We start from the raw sequence: 22,358 nt of genomic DNA on the forward strand, positions 1-22,358 counted from the left end.
CAGTCATACTAAATTGACCTACTGTTGTGAATGCACCTCGTGTTGCCGGGGGGTTCTCCGATGCCCGCATCAACCGGGTCCAGTCTCCGTTTTTGTCGCCCAGAAGCGTGAATCGATCAGTCTCGACTAGTCCAGTCCAATCACTCAATATTTGCGGGATCAATTTCCTCATTCATCGTGTCTCATCCCCACTATCTTGTGAGACGTTCAGTTCCATGTGCGCCCGCCATTCTATGCAGGGCTATCGCCATGAGTCACCGGAGGTCGGCATGGCATCCCGATGATCGGTTCAATCAAGATAAGAGACATTGATGACCCAAGGACCTGTCAGAAAATACCCAACTCGTTGACCAGTTACTGGAGTGAGTATACTACGTTCACTGCTGTCCTAGATGAAACATCCCAATCGTCAACAGTAATGGCCACATCCAAAACCACCACGATCATCACCACCCAGCCCTACCATCCATCACTCCCTTCAACACCCACCAGCCCATCCTTAATCGCTGGCCCAAGCAATACACACCACAACTACACATCCGACATCCACGATGAAGAATCTCCACCCCAAACAGCCTTCTCCATCATCGAACCCCCAGCCCAACTCTCCGCCATAACAACCCACACCACCCACATCCGGTCCCACGACACCGAAGAAACCTTCCCAGACGGCGGAACCCGCTCCTGGCTCGTCGTTCTAGGCTCCTTCTTCCTCCTCATGGCCAGCTACGGCATGATGAATTCCACCGGCGTCCTCCAAAACTACTTCGCCACCCACCAATTATCCACATACTCCACCAGCGCCGTCGGCTGGATCCCCGGCCTATTCACATTCTTCGGCTTAGTCCTTAGTGTCCAGATCGGACCCATGTTCGACCGGTACGGTCCAACGGGCATCCTCATCGCCGGGTCAGTCTGCTATATTGCGGGGCTTTTCATTCTCGCTGAGTGCAAGCTGTACTGGCATTTTATGCTCACGCTGGGCGTGGTGATGGGATCCGGCGCTGCATTGCTGAGTACCGCTGCGATGGCGGCGGTGCCGCAGTGGTTTGATAGACGGGTTGGGCTGGCGATGGGGTGGGCGATGTCTGGTGCCGGGTTGGGGGTGTGATGTTTCCGCTTGTGTTGAGGGCGGCGTTTACGAAGTTTGGGTATCGCTGGGCGATTCGGATGTTGGCGTTTATGGTGGCTGTGATGTGTGGGGTTGGGATTGGGTTGGTGAGGTCGAGGTTGCCGAGGGGGCAGAGTAAGTCGAGTATCAATCTGAGGGCGTTCCGGGATACGAGGTTTACTTGGTTGACGTTGGGGACTTTTGGTGAGTGGTGTGAGAAGGGAGTGCAGATGATGATGATGAAGATGATGCTGATGCATGGATAGGATTGGAGTTGGAAGTTTTCGCGGGACTGGGGTTGTATCCCACGTATGTGGTGATGCAAGGGTTCAGCGTATCAACCAGTGTGATTCTTCTCTCCATTTTGAACGTGTAAGTCAAGCATCCAGGGATATAACCCGGGCTAGACTAATATCTGTTCTAGTTTCTCCACGATTGGCCGCCTCATAACCGGGGTCATCGCTGATAAATACGGACGCATCAACACGCAGACGGGACTCATCTGCCTCGGCGCCCTCGCCATCTTCACCATCTGGCTGCCTTTCGGCCATACCCTGCCAGGGCTGTACATCTTCAGCTGCGTGTTTGGACTCGCATCGGGATCATTCTTAAGTCTTGCGCCGGCATGCATTGGGCAGATCTCGAAAGCAAGCGAAGTCGGGGGCCGATTTGGAATTTGTTATTCCATCGTGAGCTTGGCGTGAGTTTTTACCCTCATCTTGAGATTGACGACAAAGGAGATATACTGATTAACTCTAGCACTCTCATTTGCATCCCTATTGGCGGTGAAATGCTCGAGAAAGTGGGTAGTCGCGCAATGGTAGCCTACCTGGGGAGCGTATTAATAGTCGCCCTGGGTATGTTTGTAATGGCTCGTTGGGCGAGTCTGAGCTATCGATGGCGATGGCAGGCCAAAATATAGATTATTGGAAAGCAAAAAACTGGGATAAAAGCATTCATGAGGCATGAACACTGGGTAAAGGTGTAATATGATATTTTGATTCGATTTGAGAATATGATGGTATCAAGCATAGCATAGTAGCTGGAGCCATTGGTAGTGCATTAGAATAAGCAAATAGAGAGGCATAAACCACTCGAGAAGCAGAGAGTCTGCTCAAGCTCATAGAAAAATTAAACATGAAGAATAAATAGAGGATCGAGCTTCCAATCCATTAGTTCTGCTCGCCGCCCTGAGTTTTCGCGTATTCCTCCCTAAACCACAACCTCATTAGCATACTCCTCACAAAATAAAGCAACAGCCCTCGAATGACAACATACAAATGCTTATCCAACTCGGCCATATGTCTCTGCGACTCCTTCATCTTCTGACGCAACCGCTCAATCCTAAACATCACACAATGTTAATCACCCTCACAACCACCCCAAGATAGTAGACATACTTTTCCATCTCCAGCTGCCGAATATACATCGCCTCCTTCGCGGCCTCGCGCCGTTGGAACTGGTCCTTTCTGTGGTTGCATCGTCAGTAAATGCATGACGTCATAGAATTCCGGCCGGTCGCCGCGACTACTTACTCCGCAAGGAAGCCCCTCGCCTTGGGGGAGCCGGTGTCTCCTGCGCCCATGGTGGATGAAGTTGTGGTGAGAGGACGGAGGAGGAGGGGAGTCGTTGCTGAGGCACGGATGATCGGGCGAGAGAGGGATTGCATGATGTGCTGGAGCTGGATGTGGTGGTGTGGGTTGTAGCTTAGGTGGAGGTGGAGGTGGCAAGTGGAGGTTAGTCAGAACAATGCGGGGAAAAGATGAGGACGGAAGAACTGCCGATCGTGATGGGCGAGAAATGCTTAGTGATAGTTGATGGGATAGTACTTTGTCTGTCGGTTAGACCTGGCAGGAGCAGGTTATTTGAGAGTCGGAAAAGACAGCCCTTTATAGCCTGGTCGGAGCCTGTGGAAGTATATTTGAGTACGAAAGTACCTCAGACCCACGCAAGGCCCATTTGCAGGACTGGACGGGTCATGGACGTGGGATTGGTCCGATCACTTACTCTGGGGCCACCTGTCAGAGTAACCTTAAGAAGTTCCAGTCTACTATAGGCTTAGAAGTCTACTCATGTAGCGTCACTATCCTTGTGAAGGACGATCCTGTACATTAAACATCGGCGTACTACTCGAAAGAGTAGGTAGTCAGGTAGTCTAGGCTGACTGCGGCATGTAGAGGGCCACTTTAGACGAGTACGAACCGGAGTAAATGCCTACCGATCAAACTAGAGCATTCAGTTGTGAGAAAGATTTTGATCATGAATCAAACCTTCATTGATAACAATATAAAACATAATCCAGCACCATCCCATCCCTACAGCACATAGCGGAAACCCTTCTGCAAGCGCCTCGCAGCCGCAAGATCAATCCCCTCCATGTCAGCCGTAACCTGCAACCTCCGCAACTCCTTCTCCGTCAACTGCACATCCTCATTCTCCAACCTCTCCTGCCTCTTATTCAACATCCGCAAGTTGAAGTACATAATCACCGCCATCAACAGACCCAACACCTGCAGACCGATATTCACACCCATCGCAGTCCAGTACTTGGGCGACTCCGTGGCCACGTACGTATACGGGGTCCAGATACTGGCCGAGTTACCGATGGAGTTGATAAAGGCGTACGCAGCGGCACGCTTGGCGGGTGGGCGGGGGATGGCGTTGGCGATCCACGAGTACAAGGTGCCGTTTTGCGCGAAAACGAACATCATTAGGAAGAGGGAAATGTAGCGGGGCGCGAAGCCGGAGGTTGTGGAGAAGAGGATGAATCCGAGAATGGAGATGGGGATTGGGTAGACTAGGAACCAGAAGCGGACGCCCAATTTGTCGGAGGTGTATGAGTGCGCAAGGCTGTAAACCACCATGAAGATGTAGGGCGGGGCAACGAGCAGGAGCGAAATAGTGTCGCTGTAGTGCAGGGTCTTGGTCAGGGTGGGGAAGAAGTTCTGGAAGCCCGCAGCGCCGGTGATACACATGTATGCAACGGCCAGGACATAGGTCTTGATGTCGGTCATGGCAAGTTTGAGACCCTTCATTTGAGACATACCACCCCCCTCATCGATATCAGCCTCGGCGGCTTCGATAGCCAGGCGGCGTTCGGCGACGCGGCGCATCTCGGGGGAGAGCACCTTCCACGTCTCTGGGAAATCAGGGAGGACGAAGCAGATGACGATGCCGACGAAGATGGTGATAGAACCCTCAATGATGTACAGCCACTGCCAGGCTGACATGCCGCGGTGACCCCCGAGACCCTTCAAAATACCGGCGGCGATGAGATTGCCAAAGGCACCGCTCAGCAAGGAGCCAGAGTAGAAGATACTCATTCGGAAGGCCAATTCCTTCCTCGTGTACCACTTGGACAAATAAAAGAGGACGCCGGCGAAGAATGGAGCCTCTACAAATGGAAAGGTTAGTACAGGTGACAGGAGAGAGAGATACTGGCATTTTTGTTTGACGGCAAACTTACCAACCAGTCCGAGAATGAAACGACAAGCCACAATGGAGCCATACCCCTTGACCTGGCTTGTCAAAGCAGAGACCAATCCCCAAGCAGTGATGAAAGAGCCCAGATACAGCGACGGGCGGCCCATGTAGTTGAGCATCAAGTTACTCGGCACTTGCATCAGGATGTATCCCACAAACAGAATCGATAGACCAGTCTGGTACTGCGTGGGCGTGAGACCTAGGTCCTCCGTAAGACCCTGGAGCTTCGCAGCAGCATAATTGTTTCTATTGGCGGATTAGTTTCCCAACACAGATCTCCCAGACACTGCAAGGTCTCTTACCGGTCAATATAATTCAACAGGTAAACCAGCACGACCAGCGGCATGATAAGGGAATCGATCCGACGCAACAGTTTCTTCTCCAGGACTTTCTCTTCGTCCGTCAACTTTGCCAGATGCACCAGCTCTTCATGGGTCATCTCGGCCTTATCGCCCATAGCCTCCACGTCGGAGATGACACCCGTAGTTGGCGCCATGTTGTGTGTAAATAATAGACGTCTCTTTCCTCAATAGCGACCGAGAAATAAGAGCAGGAACCGATGTAGGCCAAGGAATTCTAGGAGGAATGAATTCTCAAACCGCCGCTAGTTACTTCCTCCGGGAGAAGGGGGGATGGGCACATCACTTTATGTCCCTGCAGGACGGAAGAAGGGAACCGTGTCACCGCGTGGTAATGCATGTGGCCAGGTCCCCAAACATGGGGGTAGAGAGAAACGGGATCATCCAAGTGGCGGCAGTTGGTGGACTGCGACCCATCGCATTAACCCCGTTACCCCATTACCCCGTACTTCATCTCTGGAAAACAAAGTGCGTGGGGGCCCGGGGTGACTCGACCAAGAACAGCCGGAGTCACGGCGGGAGAACCAATAAGCATACCGCAGTCATGAAGAATGCGGAGAGACACGAGGGTCAATGGTGTCATGGCTTCATTATTCGACAGTCCTCATAGGACGGCGCCCAGGACAGGGATCCCCCACGGTGGAGGCGGGAGCCATGGAGCTCGAATCCGCGAGACTTGGGACTCTCCTTTCAAGCCGAAAAGCCACTCAGATCTGGGGAAAGCTTCCTGGATACGCCCCCCGGTGGAGAGTATCCCCGTGTGGTGCGTGACCAGACCAGATCAGACCGTCAAGGGGGATCTTTCAGGCTGTTAGTAGACTGTGGTACACTAGTACAAGTTTGTAGTACTCTGGGAATGAGTGCGTTCGGAGTTCTTCCGTGCGTTGAGCGGTCAGCCCAGCAAAGTTAAACAAGTTAAACACCGCCATAGGACCGCGCGTGGGATTTGAGTTTGACTTGGTTGGTTTGAGTTTGGACAATTCGCGGGGTCTGGGGCCTGGAAACCGGGCCCCGAGGTTCGACGGGATCATGGACAGGAGTCGGGATCTTGTTTTTCGAGTGGCCAAGTATCACAAAACTGGTATAAAGCAGGTCGACCGCTATTCATCCAGTGGTTCCGCTGGTTTCATGATCGTGAAATTGAATAGAATCAAGTCTGGGGCGAACGATATGCTGGAGAGTTAACGCTGCGAGAGTTCCTTCGATGCCGAAACCTTCACCGTCGGCATCCGACCGCAACATGATAAACATTCACCACCGGAGTAAGCCACCTCCGACTCACACGCATGCAAGCCGCCATGCAGCAGCTTTCTTTCTCCGAGGTCGACTCCTGCCCAGCCATCGCCTGGTCTGATTGCTTGGATGGCCAAGTTTATTTCCGACCAGTAGCCCACTCAGGGGCTTTCGCTCTCGCACTTTCTCCGGGTGGATCTGGTATCAGACCACCCCAGTCGGTCTTTCTCCTGCGTTGTCACTGCTGGACACTCATAGGGTGAAAGAAACTGTGAGGACTGGCATTTTGTGCTCTGTGCTCTGTTATTGCAGACTACTAGTCATTGCTCGTTCTATAGGGAGGTCTGGCATAGCGTGCCGCGGAAATTCCCCAATGTTTGGGCATGCGAGGTACGCTTCTGAAGCAACTGAAAAGAACCAAAAAAGGAACACGGATCTCTCAACCTGGACAGAAATCCCGGGCGATCGTCTTGGCATTCTCGTACCCTCGCTTCCGGCCACATCGAGCTCGAAGCGATGGAGCTTCGTGCTCGCCAATATCATCTGAGACAAAGCGTAGAACTGCCAGCCTGGGTGACCTCAACCGATGAAGCTCATAGCTCCTGTGATTGGCATCGTCGGCTCGGCCGACATATCCCAGAAGTCTATTTGTTCAGCCGCAGTTCACAACCGCAAGGACCCGGACATTCCCAAGTCCGGGCGGCTGGGTGCTTTCTGTGGCGGGCTTATAGGCAGGGTTACCTCATTCGAGACTTCCGTGGAACCTCCTTAACACAGACAGGTCGGTCTCTAGTATACAGATTGGCATGGCCCCGCGGAGCTTATTCTTGACCCAACGAGAACCACCGACAAGCGGTCTAATCTATCTCCACAATATCTGAAGCTGCTAGTCGCTTACTAGCTCCTGCGATCCCATATTTCGCCCGATTCTTCCTCCGCCTCGCCTGGGCTGCTAATTTCTTCCTTCCAACACGCGAAAGGGCCAGTCTGGATGTCTTGATATCCCTGCGCGGTAGAACCTTGTCCGGTAGTGGTCTATTCTGTGGCCGTTGCTGCTGGAAATCCATCTTCCGCTTCATATCCTCTTGGAGCTGAAGCACCATCCCGCATGTCCTGAGATTGAGATTATAAATTTGGCGGAGTTGATGCCTGACTTGGTTTGCATCCTTCTTTTGCAAGGCAACGGCTTCTTCAGCTCGAGCACGTACTATGCGAATCGCTCGTGGTGGAGGGCTGGGTGCACGGGGCTCGGGGGTAGGTTCGCTGCACAGCTGCTCACGTACGGCTTCAGTTTCCTGAATTTCCGCGAGCTGGTCCCGTAGTGGCCGAATGATCTTCTCCGAGTCAATGGGCCAGATGCCACAATTGGCGAACATATCGCGGATGGTCAGTTCATTGAACGCAGCCCGGCGCGCGCTCATAACTTGTGAGAGAAACTCCTCGATATTCGTGGGCGTACTTTCCCCGTTATTGACTGGCGAGTGGAATAGTTCCTCATATTGTAGGAATGGTTGTCCGTCAAGTGGCTGAAGAAGCTCCCGAGCATGTGGCACAAGGGATAGAATGATGATCTTGCGTGCCTCACAGATATCAAAAAATTCAGGCGGAAGATGCGACTCGTGGCCATCTATCAAAAGAAGTCGCCTTCGACCTCTTGATACGCGGCCTTTGGTGTGTTCATCAAAATGTCGAATCCAGTGCATAGCCAGCTTGGGAGTAACCCAGCCAGTAGGTGAAAGCGCCTCACGGGCACCATCTGGCACGTCAGGCGAATCGTCCCACCAATCGAGATTGGTGTCGCCCTTGACAATGAATAAGGGAGGCACAGCAAACCCATTTGCTGCCACACACTCAATCGTGGTTAAGAACCCGCTCTTCAAGCGTGCAGCAGCAGACGTATCGCTGCCCTCAATATCCGTAACAACTCCCCTTCGCAGACCTCGTTGATGGAACTGAAAACCGAGCGACATATTGTAAATATTCGACGGACCGATATCATGTTCCTCGACCTTACTCTTCAGCTGGCTAAACCAATCCACAAAGACGTCCAAATGCTCATCTTTGAGTCTTTTGAGGTTCACACGCACTTTATTCGGATGCCGAAGTTCGATATTCATGCGCTCCAAGAAGCGATACGCCCACATCTTTGAGAGAAGCGCGCAGTCGCGCCCTCGTGGACCTCGACGTAGCAGATAGTTCCCAGTAATCTCGATCATCCCGCCGGTAGCAGCGATGTTCGCTTCATCGAGTTGGTGGCAGTATTTGGTCAGCGCCGTATCTTGTGCTAGTGTAAATCGATTTTTCAGCGATACGGGTACCCTTTGGGACAGGATACCAGTTAGACGATACTTGATGACATCGCGACGGAGGTCATATTTGCGAGACAGGGCACTGAAGTTTGGCTTTTCGAGGGTGCGAGCTTCAGCAACAGCTTGCTGGATACGCGCCTCGCGGGCCGCTTTCTCTGCAGCGCGTTCAGGGTCTTTGGGAGGCATGGAGTGCAGTTGGCAAAGATAGTATATTCAGCGCGGTGAAGATTGTGATGCGCAGGTATACATGTATCGAGGTTGAAGTGGATGCAACCTTGTACTTTGGAGAAAGTTGCATTTGCACTGGAGGAAGGGAGTCAACCAAACCAATTACCCCACTTGATCATGGACAGAGCAGAAATCAATCAGTTTCTTGGTGGTCGGTGACTTTTGATATGCATCGTGGCTAGGTTGACGCGACTGGACAAATACAGGAGATAAGGTCACGTGATATCACATCTGTAGGCGGTTGGCGAATTCGGTTCTCTCTGAGTCGTTAAATGAGAAGAAGTAAAAAAGAATGCGCTGCGGCTATGAAGCGAACGGGTGGTTCCAAAGATTAGGTTCTTATTCCACTGCTTCATCTCCAAACACCAACAGACTGGGTACCAAACACGTGACCATTAAGCCACGAGCCGGGTACGGGGAAACTTTCCTCCGCTAGAATTATAACCCCAGCAATTCACCAGAACTTGTCCCCGTTGCTCCCTCTTTCTTCTACACCGCCATATTCACCGTCCAGCTCACCGCCTTTTATCATGGGGGCTGATTCGGCATTTTGTCGGAAGCACGGCGCCGAGCCAAATTTAAGTTGGGTGCAGGCCAAAAATGCAGATCCACTCTGTCCTCAACGGTCGCGACGAACAACATCCGAGTCTCTCGTACTTTCGTCAATTGTTGACCCGGGGTTTAGAATTTCTCACATCATGTTAAACAAACGGTCATCATTACTCTGTACTTTGTACCAGATGTCGCCAATACGTCGACATACGACGGGCCTGGCAGGACCTCGGCAAGGGTCAGAGGGGCTCAGCCAGCCTCGTCAGGTCCTAAGGAAATGATTATCGTTGGCGTGCAGTGTAGTGAGAATTTGTCTGGAGGGCAGTTAATTGACCTGTCGCGAAAGAGTTCAACTTATGTACCATACTGCAGGAATATATAGACTAGTTGTCGTACGTCTCAAAGAGTGTTATTCTCAGTTGAGTTGATCATCCCACACTTCCCCTCTCTCTTTTCCAGACCTCCTCCCTTGAAAGTCATCTTGCCCTCCGACCCCATAACCGCCCAATTCCCAACTGTCAACCCCTCACTACCTCATTGAGCGACTGACAGTCGATGCATCCAATATTCCCACCTGCGTCACGCCAATCGCAAGGCTACTCAAGCGGGCCCCGGTCCCCGCGGAACCAGGCCCGCCAGCCACAAGACCTATCAGAATCTCCCGAAAGCTCGCAAGCTCCCCGCCAACCCGCCCTAAAACGCCTGGGTAGACCGTCACACTGGACCTGGACTGGACCCATCAGGTCCGGGTTCCACCACTCACCCGTGCCCCCCAAGCAACAGATCTCGGACACCCACACCGGAAATCTGGCTCCCCTAATTCCCGCAGCGCCGTTGGTTCACGATGTTTTCTCCCTCCTCCAGTGTCCCAATTTTGCGTCCCCATGGTCGGTGAATCGCGACAAGCTGCCTCCGACTCGCGAGCCAGGAAGGCTCCGAGTCGCCAGTCACGCTCCTGCAAGGTCTGTCGGGCCCGCAAGGTTAAGGTACGCGACACTCGAATCGAAGATGTGCTCAGATCGCGACGGGAGGGACCGTCCCTTCCCGGCCGTTGCACTGTTCCACTGTCCACAGAGGAAGGGACAGCAATATTGTCCAATTCAACGGCAATGTATAGCTGCGACACAATCGCAACATTGAGGAATTGGCATCGTCTGCGAACTTGAAAGCTAACTTCAATTTCCGGAAATCGTCTAGTGTGACCGTGTCAAACCCTGCCATGCCTGTTGCGCTCATGGCTATCCATCGAAATGCGTATATGAGAATGTGCCTGACGAAGAGGCCCATCCAATCAGCCAGGCCGAGGAAATTCGGAACCTTCGATCGGAGATTCGGGAACTCCGCGCTAGGATAGACGAAAGGAAAGATGGTACGTGCACTCGGACAAGGCTTTGTTCCTTGGTCGAGAACCACCCACTAACCCATTGATGCTGCAGGGTCCCAGACTGAGGATCTGGAGCGGCTGGACCAGCTCGAGAGCTTATTTGAGTCTATTCGATCCGCCCCGCTTAACGTGGTGGACTCGCTGGTGCGGGATATTCGAAGTGAGCAGAGCGGGCTGAAGAATGATTTGGTCAAGGTTGGTCCCTGGGAGGGCTATGAAGGTATGTCCAACGCGAGCAGTTTGATTCGTGATAAAATACTTACGTGGATCATGAATTTCTACAGCTTATGAGAAATATGGCTCTCCTGTCTCTGTCATTCCTATACGCAAGCATTCCAGGAATGGTAGCCCGGAAAGTAACTTTAATGATCCAATCTTCCGCGATGACGAAGATGCCGAATTTGCAGAGATCCTGTCAATAGAGGGATCAGACTCGTCCAGTTCATCCGGCACAATTTCTATAATAAATCTGCAGCGACCAGCAGTCGATGTGTTTGTGGAGCGCTTTGTGGACGCCTTTGCTCCCGAGGTTGACTCCAGACATGGCCGAGCAGGTGCAATACGCGCAGCTGCAGGGATCCGCATGTTTTCACCACTGATCTCAGATGCGTTTGAGGCAGTATCTGTGGCCTTCTTTGGTAGGTCTATCCAGAACAAGCAGATCGAAGCGTCTGGTTTCCGATTGTACCCGCGTGTCCTTCGATCCCTACAGGAGGCCTTGATCGACCCCGAGCGGTCAAAAACAGAATCTACATTGGTGACAGTAATTCTTCTACTTGCCTTCGAGGTGTGTGGTCCCTATTGGCAAAACATACGATGCAGCTCATTAATGACGACGGCAGAGTGTGGAACGCACGACGCAAAGCGGTGTCCCTGCTCATGTTCGAGGTGCAGTGCGCCTGATTGAGCATCGAGGCCCCGAGAATCACATGTACGGGGTTGAACATCTCCTTTTCACGGAGCTGCGTCCATACTGGGTAAGATTTTCCTTTTTTTTCTTTGCTCTGCACGTAATGTACTAATACGATTAGATTGGCGGAGCACTGGCGGCTCGCCAGCCCTCGTTCCTGGCCCGCGAAGAATGGAAGACCATCCCATGGGCGGCTGGAACAACTAAAAAAGACATTCTGCATCACCTAGTTGATATTGCGACCGAGATTCCCGGCCTGCTGGCACAGTCCGATTCATTCAAAGAAGCACAAGCTACACACACAATGGGCGCACAAGAAATGGCTGTCAAGCAAGCAGCTCTTTGGAATGGAATCACCGAGTGCACGGCACAGTTCCAGCAGTGGTATAGAGACTGGGTTGAATGCTTCCCGGAAGGACCAATTCAGGAAGTTGCGCAGACGGGAAATCAAGACTTCCCCATATTCAAGCGGCGTAACTTGCGTACGGGTGAGGTCTATGCGCCGACTATATTCTCCTACCCCAATCTCCTGCTGGCACAGACCATGTGCATGTACTTCGCCGTCCGACTCATCTTATCCAGCATCGATACTCGCCCTGAAGACCGGATCACGCCCATGGAGCAATATGAGTTTGGCTGTGGCATTTGTCGGACTCTGGAGTATTATATCATGACTGCACCGGGGAACATGATTAATCGTCTTGCCTTTCCTACTCGGGTCGCCTGGGAGGCCTTCCCTGATGGTGGTCCTGAACAAGCGTTCATGGTGGAGGTTCTGCATCTGGTAGAACGACGCCACGCGCTGGGTCTTTGGGGTAGTGCGATGGCTGAGCTCTCGGTGCGGGAGAATTCTCCGCTCAATGATGGTAAACTATAGTTGGCTTTCCTAGTTGGGTTTGTGATGTCAGATAGGCGAAGCATATGCATAATTCCCAGGCTCAGCAACGTCAATCACTAGCATTCCATTCAGTGTACTGTCACAAAAGATATCCCTTGAGCAATTTTAGCAATTGACTGCAAGACAATGGACCCTTTTCCTATTGCAGAAGTCAATGATGATATTATCCTACTTGTCTCAAACACATCCAATGGTTGGTCTCTCTCGGATTCCGTCGGAAGGCCATGAAAATCCGAACTGTGATCCCTCGCATCGAGATATGATGCATCGCGTAGGACGAACCAAACCACGAAGGCCACGAGATTGTCATTGGGTCCCCCGTGCAACATCTCCACTCCGCGACGATGCCGCTAAACCGCAGCGGGCTGTGGGGGCTAATCCTGCCCAAAGAGTTGACCAGTCACAGCCATCCAGCCCCAATCATCAATCGATAGTTCCAGGTACGGATGGATCCGAGCTGATCGCGCTGAAGGGAAAAAAAAAGGAGACAACCTCGGGCAGATCGTGACGGCCGCTGTCAACCAAACAATAAAAAGCCCCGACCTGACTCGTGTCAAGGTTCGATCGATTCAATTACTTGCATACCGTAATTGTCACCCATCACCCTCGGTACCGGGCATACAACCAAAGCCCACAATCAACAAGATGCCTTCCCTCCGCACAGTCCTCGCCTCTCTTCTCCTGGCAGCTTCCACAGCCTCTGCCACCGGCATCAACGACTTCTCCTGCACCTCAGACTCCAACCCCGTCGTTCTCCTCCACGGCCTGGGCGCCACGTACTACGAGGACCTGAACTTTCTACAATACTGGCTCCAAAACCAAGGCTACTGCACATACTCCCTGACCTACGGCGCCTACGATGGCTTCCCGTTCGTCGGCGGCCTAAAGCCCATCAACGAGTCCGCCCCCGAGATCGCCGCCTACATCAAAGAAGTCGTCCAAAAGACGGGCAAAAGTAAAGTGGATCTGATCGGCCACTCTGAGGGCGCATTCCAGTCCCTCTACGTACCCAAGTTCGAGGGCGTCAGTGGGTTAATCGATAAAATTGCTTCGATCGCACCGCCCACCCACGCGACTACCTTTGCTGGAATCTACGAGCTGGCCTACCTGTTCGGCAATGCGTCGCGCGCTGCAGTCGGCGACGTCTTGGATGCTGTGGGTTGCGGTGCATGCGACGACCTGGGCCCCGATGGTGCGGCCATCAACCGGTTGAATGACGGTACGCCCATCGTGCAGGAAGGCAACAAAGTGACCATCATCGCGTCCAAGTACGATGAGCTGGTTACTCCCCCCACGACGTCTTTCGTCAATGAGGACGGCGTTGCGAATCGCTGGATTCAGGATACTTGCCCACTGGACCCGGTTGGACATATCGGCGAGGCGTATGATCTGAATGTGTGGAATCTGGTGAAGAATGTGCTGGATGATACGCCCGATCGCAAGTTTGTGTGTCTGCTTGGGTCGCCTGGCAAGGCTTAGGCTGCGTTCTCGATTTAAGGGCCTCTGGCGGGAACCTGGACGATATACTTCTCGTATCTGTATATAAGTAATAGTTAATTATTGGACATATTGCATATTGCATGGTCGTATCCCTTGACCGTTGGGATTTTGAAGTGTAGAGATTGGGTTTGGACGCTGGGCTCGTGGAGATCGTTCTACAGTATTGCCTGCATTGTCCGGCATGAATAGATCGATCGTGTGTTCCGATCTGAGTAATCTTCAGCACGTTGGTCTCTGCAAGGCATACATGTAAGGCACTCAAGAGTAGAGTCAATAGTAAACCGCGAGTCAGCTCGCTGCTCTCGGATAAGAAAGTGTAGTTAAGTCTGAATCAGGCTCATGTTCTACTCTGGACTCCTGGCCACCCTTGACTTGAGTCACATCCAGAGCGCATATTGCATACCACGAACATGCTTCTTCAACGCGCCACCCCGAACATACTAATGCTACTGCGTGTCAATACACCACCAGCACTCGAAACTTCACGATCCCATGGGACACAAGGTCCGGAACCCGGCAAAGCCCGCGAAGCTTCAAAGCGACGAGCCAATCACTACACAAGTAACCCACACCCTCGCCACTAAAAAGAGTATCGCGAGGGTCAGAAGATGGGGATGAAAGGCAGCAACATCGGATGATGGCGTTTCGTTCATATTCGATCGAGAACGATCCAATTGGCTCCAGCTAAGCTTGCCTAAGCTCGCCCAAGAGGACGATTATTACGGCGTTTCAGTCCTGGAGGAAAACCAACTGGACTAGAGTTTTGAGGAACATTGTATGGACGAGGGGAGGGGTTGCCTGGCACAAGCAGAGCGAGGCGGGGGTCGGCGACTCGGAAGGTCACCTTATTTCTATATCCAATACGGAAGATTCGGTACCCAATAATACTTTCGAAAGAGGACAAAAGACATGTGGCTCTGTTCCGTCAACAGACTGGCTCGACTATAACAAGCGCATCTTCGCGCCCCTCCAACTGCCCCTTCGTCTAACAGTACCTTGTACACCATACCTTCCATCCTCCCAACACCCACACCTTCCTCAATCTCATTAACAGCCGACCGACCATCATGGGTTTCTTCGATAGTACGCACTTCAATCATTCTCATCGCCCCTCCTATATCCGCACCAGTGGATAGGTCCCCAGCATCCAACACTAACCGCCCCCTTCTATAGACGATTGCGAAGAGTACCGTCATCACGAGCAGATGACCAACCGCCCTCACGAAGCCAAGTGGTGCCGCCGCCTACGAGGCCATGAAGGCCTACGAGGAGCATGAGGCTCGCAACGGTATCCACCCACACCCACCTCGCAGACTCTCCATGCAGTATACAGGATCAACCCACTGACACATGCATGTTGTCCCTGTATCTAGGCAAGATTGACGACCACGCCAGGGCCAAGGAGGTCGTTGCCGGACTTATCGGCGCCTTTGTCGGTCGTGAGGTCGAAACCAAGGGTCTGGACTTCATTGACCGGGAGAAGGCTAAGCGTCATGCTTGGGAGCGTGCCGAGGAGTCGATGGGTAACAGTGGTCGCTGGTAGAATGGATGCAGACCACTGCTGTGATACTTTTGTCAGGCATGAAGCCTTCCAATGGAAGTGCCCACTCTTGATGTACCCTAGATATCGATGTGAGATACGTGATGATGAATGAATGAATGATACAAGCTGGGCTTCTTTCACAAGTCCCCCATTCGCCCCTTGCATGCTCGAACTCGAGGCAAAGAAATGCTCTGTAAACTACGGGTAAGGCCGAGCTAGAGATACCTGCGTTCTGTTTGCTGCAGGGCTGGTATCGGCTTCCCACTGATCTTGGATGCGACTAGCTAGTTTTAGTGTCGGCGTATGCTGAGCCGTAATGCAGCATGCCCTTGATAGGACCGGGTACATACTTGTATGCCAGCAATCAGCTACACTCGCCGCTCAACTCTTGTTGCTCAATTGAGTAAAGGAGAGTGTATGCTTTCGGCTTACAATTTTTGCCCTATTCCTAAACTAGGATCAATTGCTTTATAAAACCCAGAGTCGTCGAATCGTTGTATGTGGGTCAGTTTTAGGACATAAACAAACTGCCAAAAACGGTCTGGAGGTTGTTTAATAGCCACCCTAGAGAACCACTATTTGGGCATGCAGCTCAGAGGGTTTGCACTAAACCTGCGGGGGATCGGAAAGGCAAATCCCTCTACTTTCTGAGTCTACGTAGCGGTCGTTTGCTCAGAGATTATGCATAAATTCCAATTCTTCATACAATATCATACAATTAGCCTTGCGAGCTGCATTTATCCCTCCTACATACCTGTATTCCAACAGATCTTTGAACAGCTCCTTCTATATATCTGGCTTTGAGGGTCGAAACTAGCTCAATACTCAGGCATACACTACAGTAGAGTTCTTCATATAGCAGTAACAATCCTCGCGGACGCGCACGAAGCTGTATGGATTGATCTTGGCAGGTTGTTTGGAGGTCATATAAGAACCTTTCCATGTCATGATTAGTATATGATTTTAACCTGTCCAGCAGTCAACCTAGGGCACCACTGGTTACTGTCATGTAGAACAGGGGAGGTGGTCACTTAGAGCCAACGATCAGTGCAGTCCGAAGCGGAGCACAGACTGACAGCTCACATGCATCCTCCACCGCCCCGCACACTTTCCGAGACCGCTTTGGCACATTCACGAAATGGACAGATAATATTCCCCCTTCCTACCTTCTCTTCTACCTCGTCGGAATACATGGTATTTCCACACCCAACATTCGAGATTCGCCGACACAAATCCTCCCGACAATGTCTGAGGACCCGTCCACCCCTTACAACGGACCCAACATGGCTAATGGCACCGTCCCGGACGACCAGCTCCGCCTCGAGGCAGCTCGAAAACGATTGAAGATTGACCGAGCCACGAGCGAAACCGAATGCCCCCTCGACGCGCAAATTCGCCGCATGACAAAAGAACTGGAAGAATTGAAGAAGCAGAGACAGGTTGCAGAGCTGCAGGAGCAAATCTGGGCAGAACAGCAGCTATTGGAGGCTTCTCGTCACCGTTTGAGTATTGCAGCTGCGTCGGCTTCTCCGAAGAACAGCCCAGCTCCAACAACAGCTCCAGCCATTATATACAGCCCCCAGACCGCTGTTGTGTCTCAACTAGTGGCGGTTCAACAAATTCAGCACCCGAAGCCGCCAGTCCAAGCTTCAATCGTACAAGCTCCGAGTACGCCTGCTAGTATGAAAGGCAAGGAGAACAACACACCAACTCAGGTCCAGCCCTTCCGAGTCCCTGCCGTCGGCGATGACAGTGGTATGACGACTTCAACATTCACCCAGCGACCGATTGCGGTTTCAACATCAGCTCCGGAGAACCCGAGTCAGCAGCAACAGAAGGAACAGAACACACACCAACAGACGGCGCAACAGCAGCAGCAGCAGCAGCGCCCATGGTTTGACCGTCCACGCACGCCAGACGCTCCTGCCGACTCCACCCTTCTGCAGCTGCCGCCGTATCAAGGACTAACCCGGGAAGAGTACACGAATTTCATTTCCACTCTGGAAGCCCACTTCACCAAGGCACCTCAATACTATAGCAAGGATGTAGAATACCGAAAAGTCAAGATTGGCTTAGAACACCTTATCCCTGCACTAAGGGACGCTTGGTATGCTCTCCTGCTCACAGCGACACCTGGCAGAATTTCCGCATATATCTTTTCAAGGCGGTGGTGCAAAATATGAAGCCACCTGTGCAAGACCAACGGGCAAACATGCCTCAAACTCCCACGTCGAATGTTGAAAAGGCCCAGACGCTGATTGCGGCCGCGAAACAACCGCCACAGGACCCAAGAAATACGCAGAAACAAACTGCCAAGCCAGCTCAGTACCCTTCGCAAGCCCAGGCTAACGCTTCCCTGCAAAACGGGGTGTCACAAGCTCCCGCACCAGCAGACTTCACTTCATACGCAAACGTCCAACAGAAACAGAGGGAAACCGTCCAAAGCTACTCCAGACGCCTGCAAGCCTCAGCTCCCTTTAACAAGGCACTTGGACTCAATGATCAGATGGGCTTTCTGAAAAAGGGAGTGGTCTCATCTATCCGAAACCGAGCACATCGCCCATTCTCTTACTACAAAACCTATGATGAGTACGTTACCTACCTGCAGGATATCGAGGATACCCTCCCGCAGCGACTAGCGGAGCTAAATGGGGAACCTCTGCAAGGCCAATCCAAGCCTGGGTCTAGCCGAGGTCCCATTTCGGACGAAAAGAATGGTAGCCAGATATCTCAACTCTCACCATCGAGCGGCCCTAGGGGGCGCTCACCTGCCCGTGCAGCGAAAGCTCAAGGCAAAAATCATCAGGTTCCCCACGACTTACCAGCCCGAGCGGAGAATGGCCCGACATCCCCAACTGCGCGCAAATCAGTGCCGCATAGAATGTCGTCGCCGGTTCCACCGGAGCCAGCAGTCAAATCTACCGATGGCAGAGACTGGTGGGCCTGCCGGAACTTCATTGGCGCTTTGGAGACTCACTTCAAAAAATACCATCAATACTACACCGAGGAACGAAAGGTAGCCACCGGTCGGCGTTACATTGACTCCTCTCTGAGGGGGAATTGAACGCCTTCGCCAGCAAGCGTCCCAAGATGACATGGTTTGATATCTGCGTCTTCGTCATTAACCAATCTGCGCAGAGCTTCACGCCTGATGACGCAGCCTCTCGGTATATCCGCTGCGTTCAGCGGCCTAACCAGAGGATTCGAGACTTTGCTTTATGGGTTCAGCAATTTGCGCCGCACTATCGAAGACCTGGCTGGGATGAGCTCAGGCATTTGTACGATCGTGCCTCACCTGCTATCAAGAACCGGGCGCGCAAGGATTGGAAAGATTTCTCCTACTTGGCTCCCTTTGTGGACTACCTGGAAGCTGTTGAAAACACTTCTCCAGATACACCAAAGGACAAAGGAGCCGACAATACATTGTTTATGGTGCCACGAAAGCGGGGCCGGGAAGATTGATGTGGGGACAAACAACCTGGCTTTGGTGGCAGCCGGGTTTATCTTTGCCGAAATCTTATATTGTAGTGGAGGAAACATGTTATTTCTTCATCAAATACAGGAAGGTCATTGGGTGGACTAACAAAAGGCTCTCATTCCAAACTTGGCGGGATTCGTGGCCAATTGGAATAAATGGAGGCTGAATGTTCCGTTGCTATTACTAGAGATGATTAGCCATTTCTGAATCATGTTTCTTGAGATGAGGTTGTGAGACCATTTCGGTAGGATTCGAGCTAGCTTAGACATTATCGAACGAGGGGGAACCTATGAGACTGAATACGATACGAGCATAGAACCGAGTAGAAGTTCCTCGTTTTAATCGGCCATGAAAGAATTATCGAACCCTTTATAGAAAAGGCCTGTTGAAGGACCTGTTGAATCATTATTGATACGAATACGCCGAATACCAGTAGTATAAACAAATGGTCATTTGGACAAGACTGCAATGCGTAACAAATCTCATCTGCAATATTATCTCATTTGCACTCACGTATAATTTTCATCGGTCCTGCTCTCAGAAGTACTCAATTTCGATTGGGCATTTAAGTTCACTACTAATGACAGTGGGATTGATGCTGTATGGAAGGTATCTATTGCATGGGCTATATACGTCATTCAGGTATGTGCCCAGTCGCTGGCATGTCATAAGTTCGGAAATAATATCAAATGCAATGATCCCAAGTCTTCAAAGCTTCACCTGGTTCCGATCCTGTGGCCCAGAGCAGCAAGATGGCTCCGGGTGCTGGGTGGACTGGTTGAACGACTGAGATGACTGGGGAACGTCCAGGGCCGGGTTCTTAGTGAAGAAACCGTCCGGCTTGAGCATGACGCTGACACGCTCCATGGGCATCACAGGGAAGTCTTCAATGCGAGGGTTGTGGGTAAGACCGAATGCTGCAGACTGTGTGAGGCAATGTTTCTTATGTGACCAGGATAATTGGGTGGTAACTTACTGTGCCAGAGAACAACATCTTCATCCTCCACGCTATCGTTGCGTGCCGCCCACACTTCAACTCCCTCGGACTTCTTGCTCTGGTTGGTGAACTCGCCGGCAGCAAAGAGCTCATCGTCTTGGTACTTGGTTACCCAGATAGGGCGCGTGGCGAACTGCGCGCGCTTCAAGCTGAAAGACTTGGGATGGGCCAGGATCATCTGGCTTGGGCTGGTTTGCAGCTTATAGGCGATGGGGTGGTGGGTTATGGGGTTGATGATGTTATCATTGCGGATCTTGAACACACGGTGCTTCTCAACGCTGGTCGAGGCGCTGCCGCTCTTCTTGATGACATTCTTCTCGGTAGTGTATCCGACCAGCCAAGGGTTTGAGTCGTCCTCGGGCATGGGAACACTATCCTCGTAATAGATAGTATTCTTGTATCCGTCCAAAGCAGGATCAATGCGCAGTGAGAACATGTGCTGATGGTAAGGGGCCATCACTCCGGGACCCACATTGGTACCCCATGGCACGGTCTGGCCTTCGGTATTATCAAATGGAACGGTGGACAAAATACCCGTCGCACGAACCTCAAGCTCAATGTTTGCAGCTTGGTCGAGAATGAATGCAAAGATATACTCATAGTTGGCCACAGTACAGATCATCTGCACCACGAGCTGGCGGTTGCGAACGACCGTCGCAGCGTCAGTGCGGTAGTTAGTGTGCTTGTGCTGCAGGCCGTTATCCTGCTCGTGCATGCAAATTACATTCTTTAGTTGAACAGGTTCGCCCTTGGAGTCGGTGCGGAAACCATCGAAATATTTGATATGCCCAAGACAGTCGCAGCCAAGGGAGAGTTGGTTTGCTGTGATGCCGAAACCAACGTCACCAACATCAAAGGCCTGCTTGCGGTGGTAAGGGGCACGGGGATCTGATAATGTTAGCTATTGGTCACTCCGATCTAATCAGAGAAGAAGACTTACCGCCATAAGGAACGGTCATCTCTGAGAAAGACAAGCGATAGAAGGTGTTGCGGCCATCATAGGTCACATTGTGCAGGACTAAGCCCTCGCGGTTGTTGAAGCCGACACGGAAGCGCCACTTTTGCCATGAGACCGCATTGCCAATGACGTTGAAGGAAGCACCTTCCGGCTGTTGCACGATATATGGCTTCAAATCAGTGCGCAGTGGCTCATCAAGCAGTTCATGGGCGTACTGGACTGTGGGCACCTGCTTCCATGGCTGTGTCTCCGTGGTCTGGGTATCGGCTCCACCAGGGAGATAGTCCATCCGCACCAGCTCACGAGTGATGCCATCGAAGACAGGAGAAAACTTGCAGGGGGTAGAGTATTGGTTGTTTTGTGGGTGGTCAACAGCCACAATGTAAATATAGCATTGGAACAAGCGCCGAGATTCATTGGCATCCTCAGTGCCATAGATCCACGGGTCCATGCAAACTGTCACTCCAGCTGGAAGTTTCAACTTTTCAATCTCCGCTTGAACAGCCGGGTGGCTCAAGCAAAGTGCCTCAATCTCCATCATCTCATCAAAATCCAGGGGACCTTGGACTTCCTTAGGAAGCTCCTTTGCTGACACAACGGACTTGGTGTCTGCGTTCAAAATAGCCTTGTAGAAAGAACCATTGTCAAGGCGATGGAACAAGGCCATCAGCAAACGCGCCGGTTTACGAGGACGCGGCTTGCCGAGACGCTCAGCCTCGAGATAGGGAATAGTCTCATGCTTGGTGGGCTCCTGGAGATCAATGCGCTTGTACCGCAATTTGACACCAGGGAAGGCGGCCTCCAAAATGCGAACAGCCAGCTGGATCTCCCCAGGGGTGATGGGGTCAAAGGGGTGAAGAGAAGACATGATGGCGACGAGGTTTGACAATCAGGCAAAGGCCAAAGGGCGACATTGAAACATTTTATGTGATTCTCCAGATCCTTGGGCCCCCCAGGCACGACCATCCTCTTTTGGGCAAATCTTTCGACTAGGCGGGGGTTCGCCTGGCTCATCCGATGATTCGCTCAATTTGGTCCACTTTGGGCGCATCTTTACCTAAAAGCAGTTTAGCGCATCAAAATTGACAAGATGAGGCCCCCGATAGAGCAGAGGGCTCTTATTGGCTCGTCTCCAAGGGTTTTGGAGTAATCCCGAGGGCTCACCTCGTATCGATTCAGTAGTTGCATGGTGAATGACCGACCGTTGATCTGCCGAGCGTAAGTTTAGCTGCTTGAGGTATAAGGATCCGTAGAAGCTTTCGCAGTGTGTGTACAAGACCATTGATACGGGCTTGAGGATAGATTTTGTCCAAAAAACTAGCGTAAACGAGGACGACCTCATGCGACCGTGGTGGCGACAGGCATCGACATATATCACCGCCATCATCAAGGGGGAAAGCACACAAATTCGTCAG

At 51.9% G+C, this 22,358-nt stretch overlaps 11 protein-coding genes across 11 annotated transcripts; 7 read left to right on the forward strand and 4 right to left on the reverse strand.

Annotated features, from left to right (window-relative positions):
- Nucleotides 1-418: 418 nt before the first annotated feature.
- Nucleotides 419-2,033, forward strand: N7458_008990 (MFS general substrate transporter; the record flags this gene model as incomplete). The annotated part of the gene is made up of 5 exons (XM_056912372.1): nt 419-1,077; nt 1,131-1,315; nt 1,378-1,483; nt 1,536-1,811; nt 1,871-2,033. The coding sequence occupies 5 exons, from the start codon at nt 419-421 to the stop codon at nt 2,031-2,033; spliced, it is 1,389 nt and encodes a 462-aa protein (XP_056761221.1).
- Nucleotides 2,034-2,283: 250 nt separating this feature from the next.
- N7458_008991 (ATPase inhibitor) lies at nt 2,284-2,792 on the reverse strand (the record flags this gene model as incomplete). Its single annotated transcript, XM_056912373.1, has 4 exons — nt 2,284-2,323; nt 2,390-2,455; nt 2,512-2,580; nt 2,647-2,792. Coding segments are annotated over 4 exons (321 nt in total), but the record flags the coding sequence as incomplete, so codon positions are not given.
- Nucleotides 2,793-3,426: 634 nt separating this feature from the next.
- Nucleotides 3,427-5,090, reverse strand: N7458_008992 (putative MFS transporter; the record flags this gene model as incomplete). The annotated part of the gene is made up of 3 exons (XM_056912374.1): nt 3,427-4,505; nt 4,578-4,840; nt 4,897-5,090. 3 exons carry the CDS (start codon nt 5,088-5,090, stop codon nt 3,427-3,429), a joined length of 1,536 nt encoding a protein of 511 aa, XP_056761223.1.
- A 1,953-nt stretch (nt 5,091-7,043) lies between these two features.
- On the reverse strand, nt 7,044-8,681 carry N7458_008993 (DNA-binding domain-containing protein; the record flags this gene model as incomplete). Its single annotated transcript, XM_056912375.1, has 2 exons — nt 7,044-7,609; nt 8,036-8,681. 2 exons carry the CDS (start codon nt 8,679-8,681, stop codon nt 7,044-7,046), a joined length of 1,212 nt encoding a protein of 403 aa, XP_056761224.1.
- A 1,478-nt stretch (nt 8,682-10,159) lies between these two features.
- N7458_008994 (Zn(II)2Cys6 transcription factor domain-containing protein) lies at nt 10,160-12,446 on the forward strand (the record flags this gene model as incomplete). Its single annotated transcript, XM_056912376.1, has 6 exons — nt 10,160-10,261; nt 10,473-10,644; nt 10,712-10,879; nt 10,944-11,446; nt 11,502-11,636; nt 11,691-12,446. The coding sequence occupies 6 exons, from the start codon at nt 10,160-10,162 to the stop codon at nt 12,444-12,446; spliced, it is 1,836 nt and encodes a 611-aa protein (XP_056761225.1).
- Nucleotides 12,447-13,112: 666 nt separating this feature from the next.
- Nucleotides 13,113-13,946, forward strand: N7458_008995 (lipase family alpha/beta hydrolase; the record flags this gene model as incomplete). Its single annotated transcript, XM_056912377.1, has 1 exon — nt 13,113-13,946. The coding sequence occupies one exon, from the start codon at nt 13,113-13,115 to the stop codon at nt 13,944-13,946; it is 834 nt and encodes a 277-aa protein (XP_056761226.1).
- A 1,275-nt stretch (nt 13,947-15,221) lies between these two features.
- On the forward strand, nt 15,222-15,510 carry N7458_008996 (DUF3759 domain-containing protein; the record flags this gene model as incomplete). The annotated part of the gene is made up of 2 exons (XM_056912378.1): nt 15,222-15,255; nt 15,341-15,510. The coding sequence occupies 2 exons, from the start codon at nt 15,222-15,224 to the stop codon at nt 15,508-15,510; spliced, it is 204 nt and encodes a 67-aa protein (XP_056761227.1).
- Nucleotides 15,511-16,754: 1,244 nt separating this feature from the next.
- On the forward strand, nt 16,755-17,693 carry N7458_008997 (uncharacterized protein; the record flags this gene model as incomplete). The annotated part of the gene is made up of 1 exon (XM_056912379.1): nt 16,755-17,693. The coding sequence occupies one exon, from the start codon at nt 16,755-16,757 to the stop codon at nt 17,691-17,693; it is 939 nt and encodes a 312-aa protein (XP_056761228.1).
- Nucleotides 17,694-17,722: 29 nt separating this feature from the next.
- N7458_008998 (uncharacterized protein) lies at nt 17,723-18,574 on the forward strand (the record flags this gene model as incomplete). Its single annotated transcript, XM_056912380.1, has 1 exon — nt 17,723-18,574. The coding sequence occupies one exon, from the start codon at nt 17,723-17,725 to the stop codon at nt 18,572-18,574; it is 852 nt and encodes a 283-aa protein (XP_056761229.1).
- Nucleotides 18,575-18,600: 26 nt separating this feature from the next.
- On the forward strand, nt 18,601-18,972 carry N7458_008999 (uncharacterized protein; the record flags this gene model as incomplete). Its single annotated transcript, XM_056912381.1, has 1 exon — nt 18,601-18,972. The coding sequence occupies one exon, from the start codon at nt 18,601-18,603 to the stop codon at nt 18,970-18,972; it is 372 nt and encodes a 123-aa protein (XP_056761230.1).
- A 724-nt stretch (nt 18,973-19,696) lies between these two features.
- On the reverse strand, nt 19,697-21,811 carry N7458_009000 (copper amine oxidase; the record flags this gene model as incomplete). Its single annotated transcript, XM_056912382.1, has 3 exons — nt 19,697-19,905; nt 19,965-20,873; nt 20,926-21,811. 3 exons carry the CDS (start codon nt 21,809-21,811, stop codon nt 19,697-19,699), a joined length of 2,004 nt encoding a protein of 667 aa, XP_056761231.1.
- Nucleotides 21,812-22,358: the final 547 nt, after the last annotated feature.

The sequence above is a fragment of the Penicillium daleae genome (assembly GCF_028827525.1).
Source record: "Penicillium daleae strain IBT 16125 chromosome Unknown utg000008l_segment0_segment0, whole genome shotgun sequence".
In the NCBI taxonomy this organism is placed as follows: domain Eukaryota; kingdom Fungi; phylum Ascomycota; class Eurotiomycetes; order Eurotiales; family Aspergillaceae; genus Penicillium; species Penicillium daleae.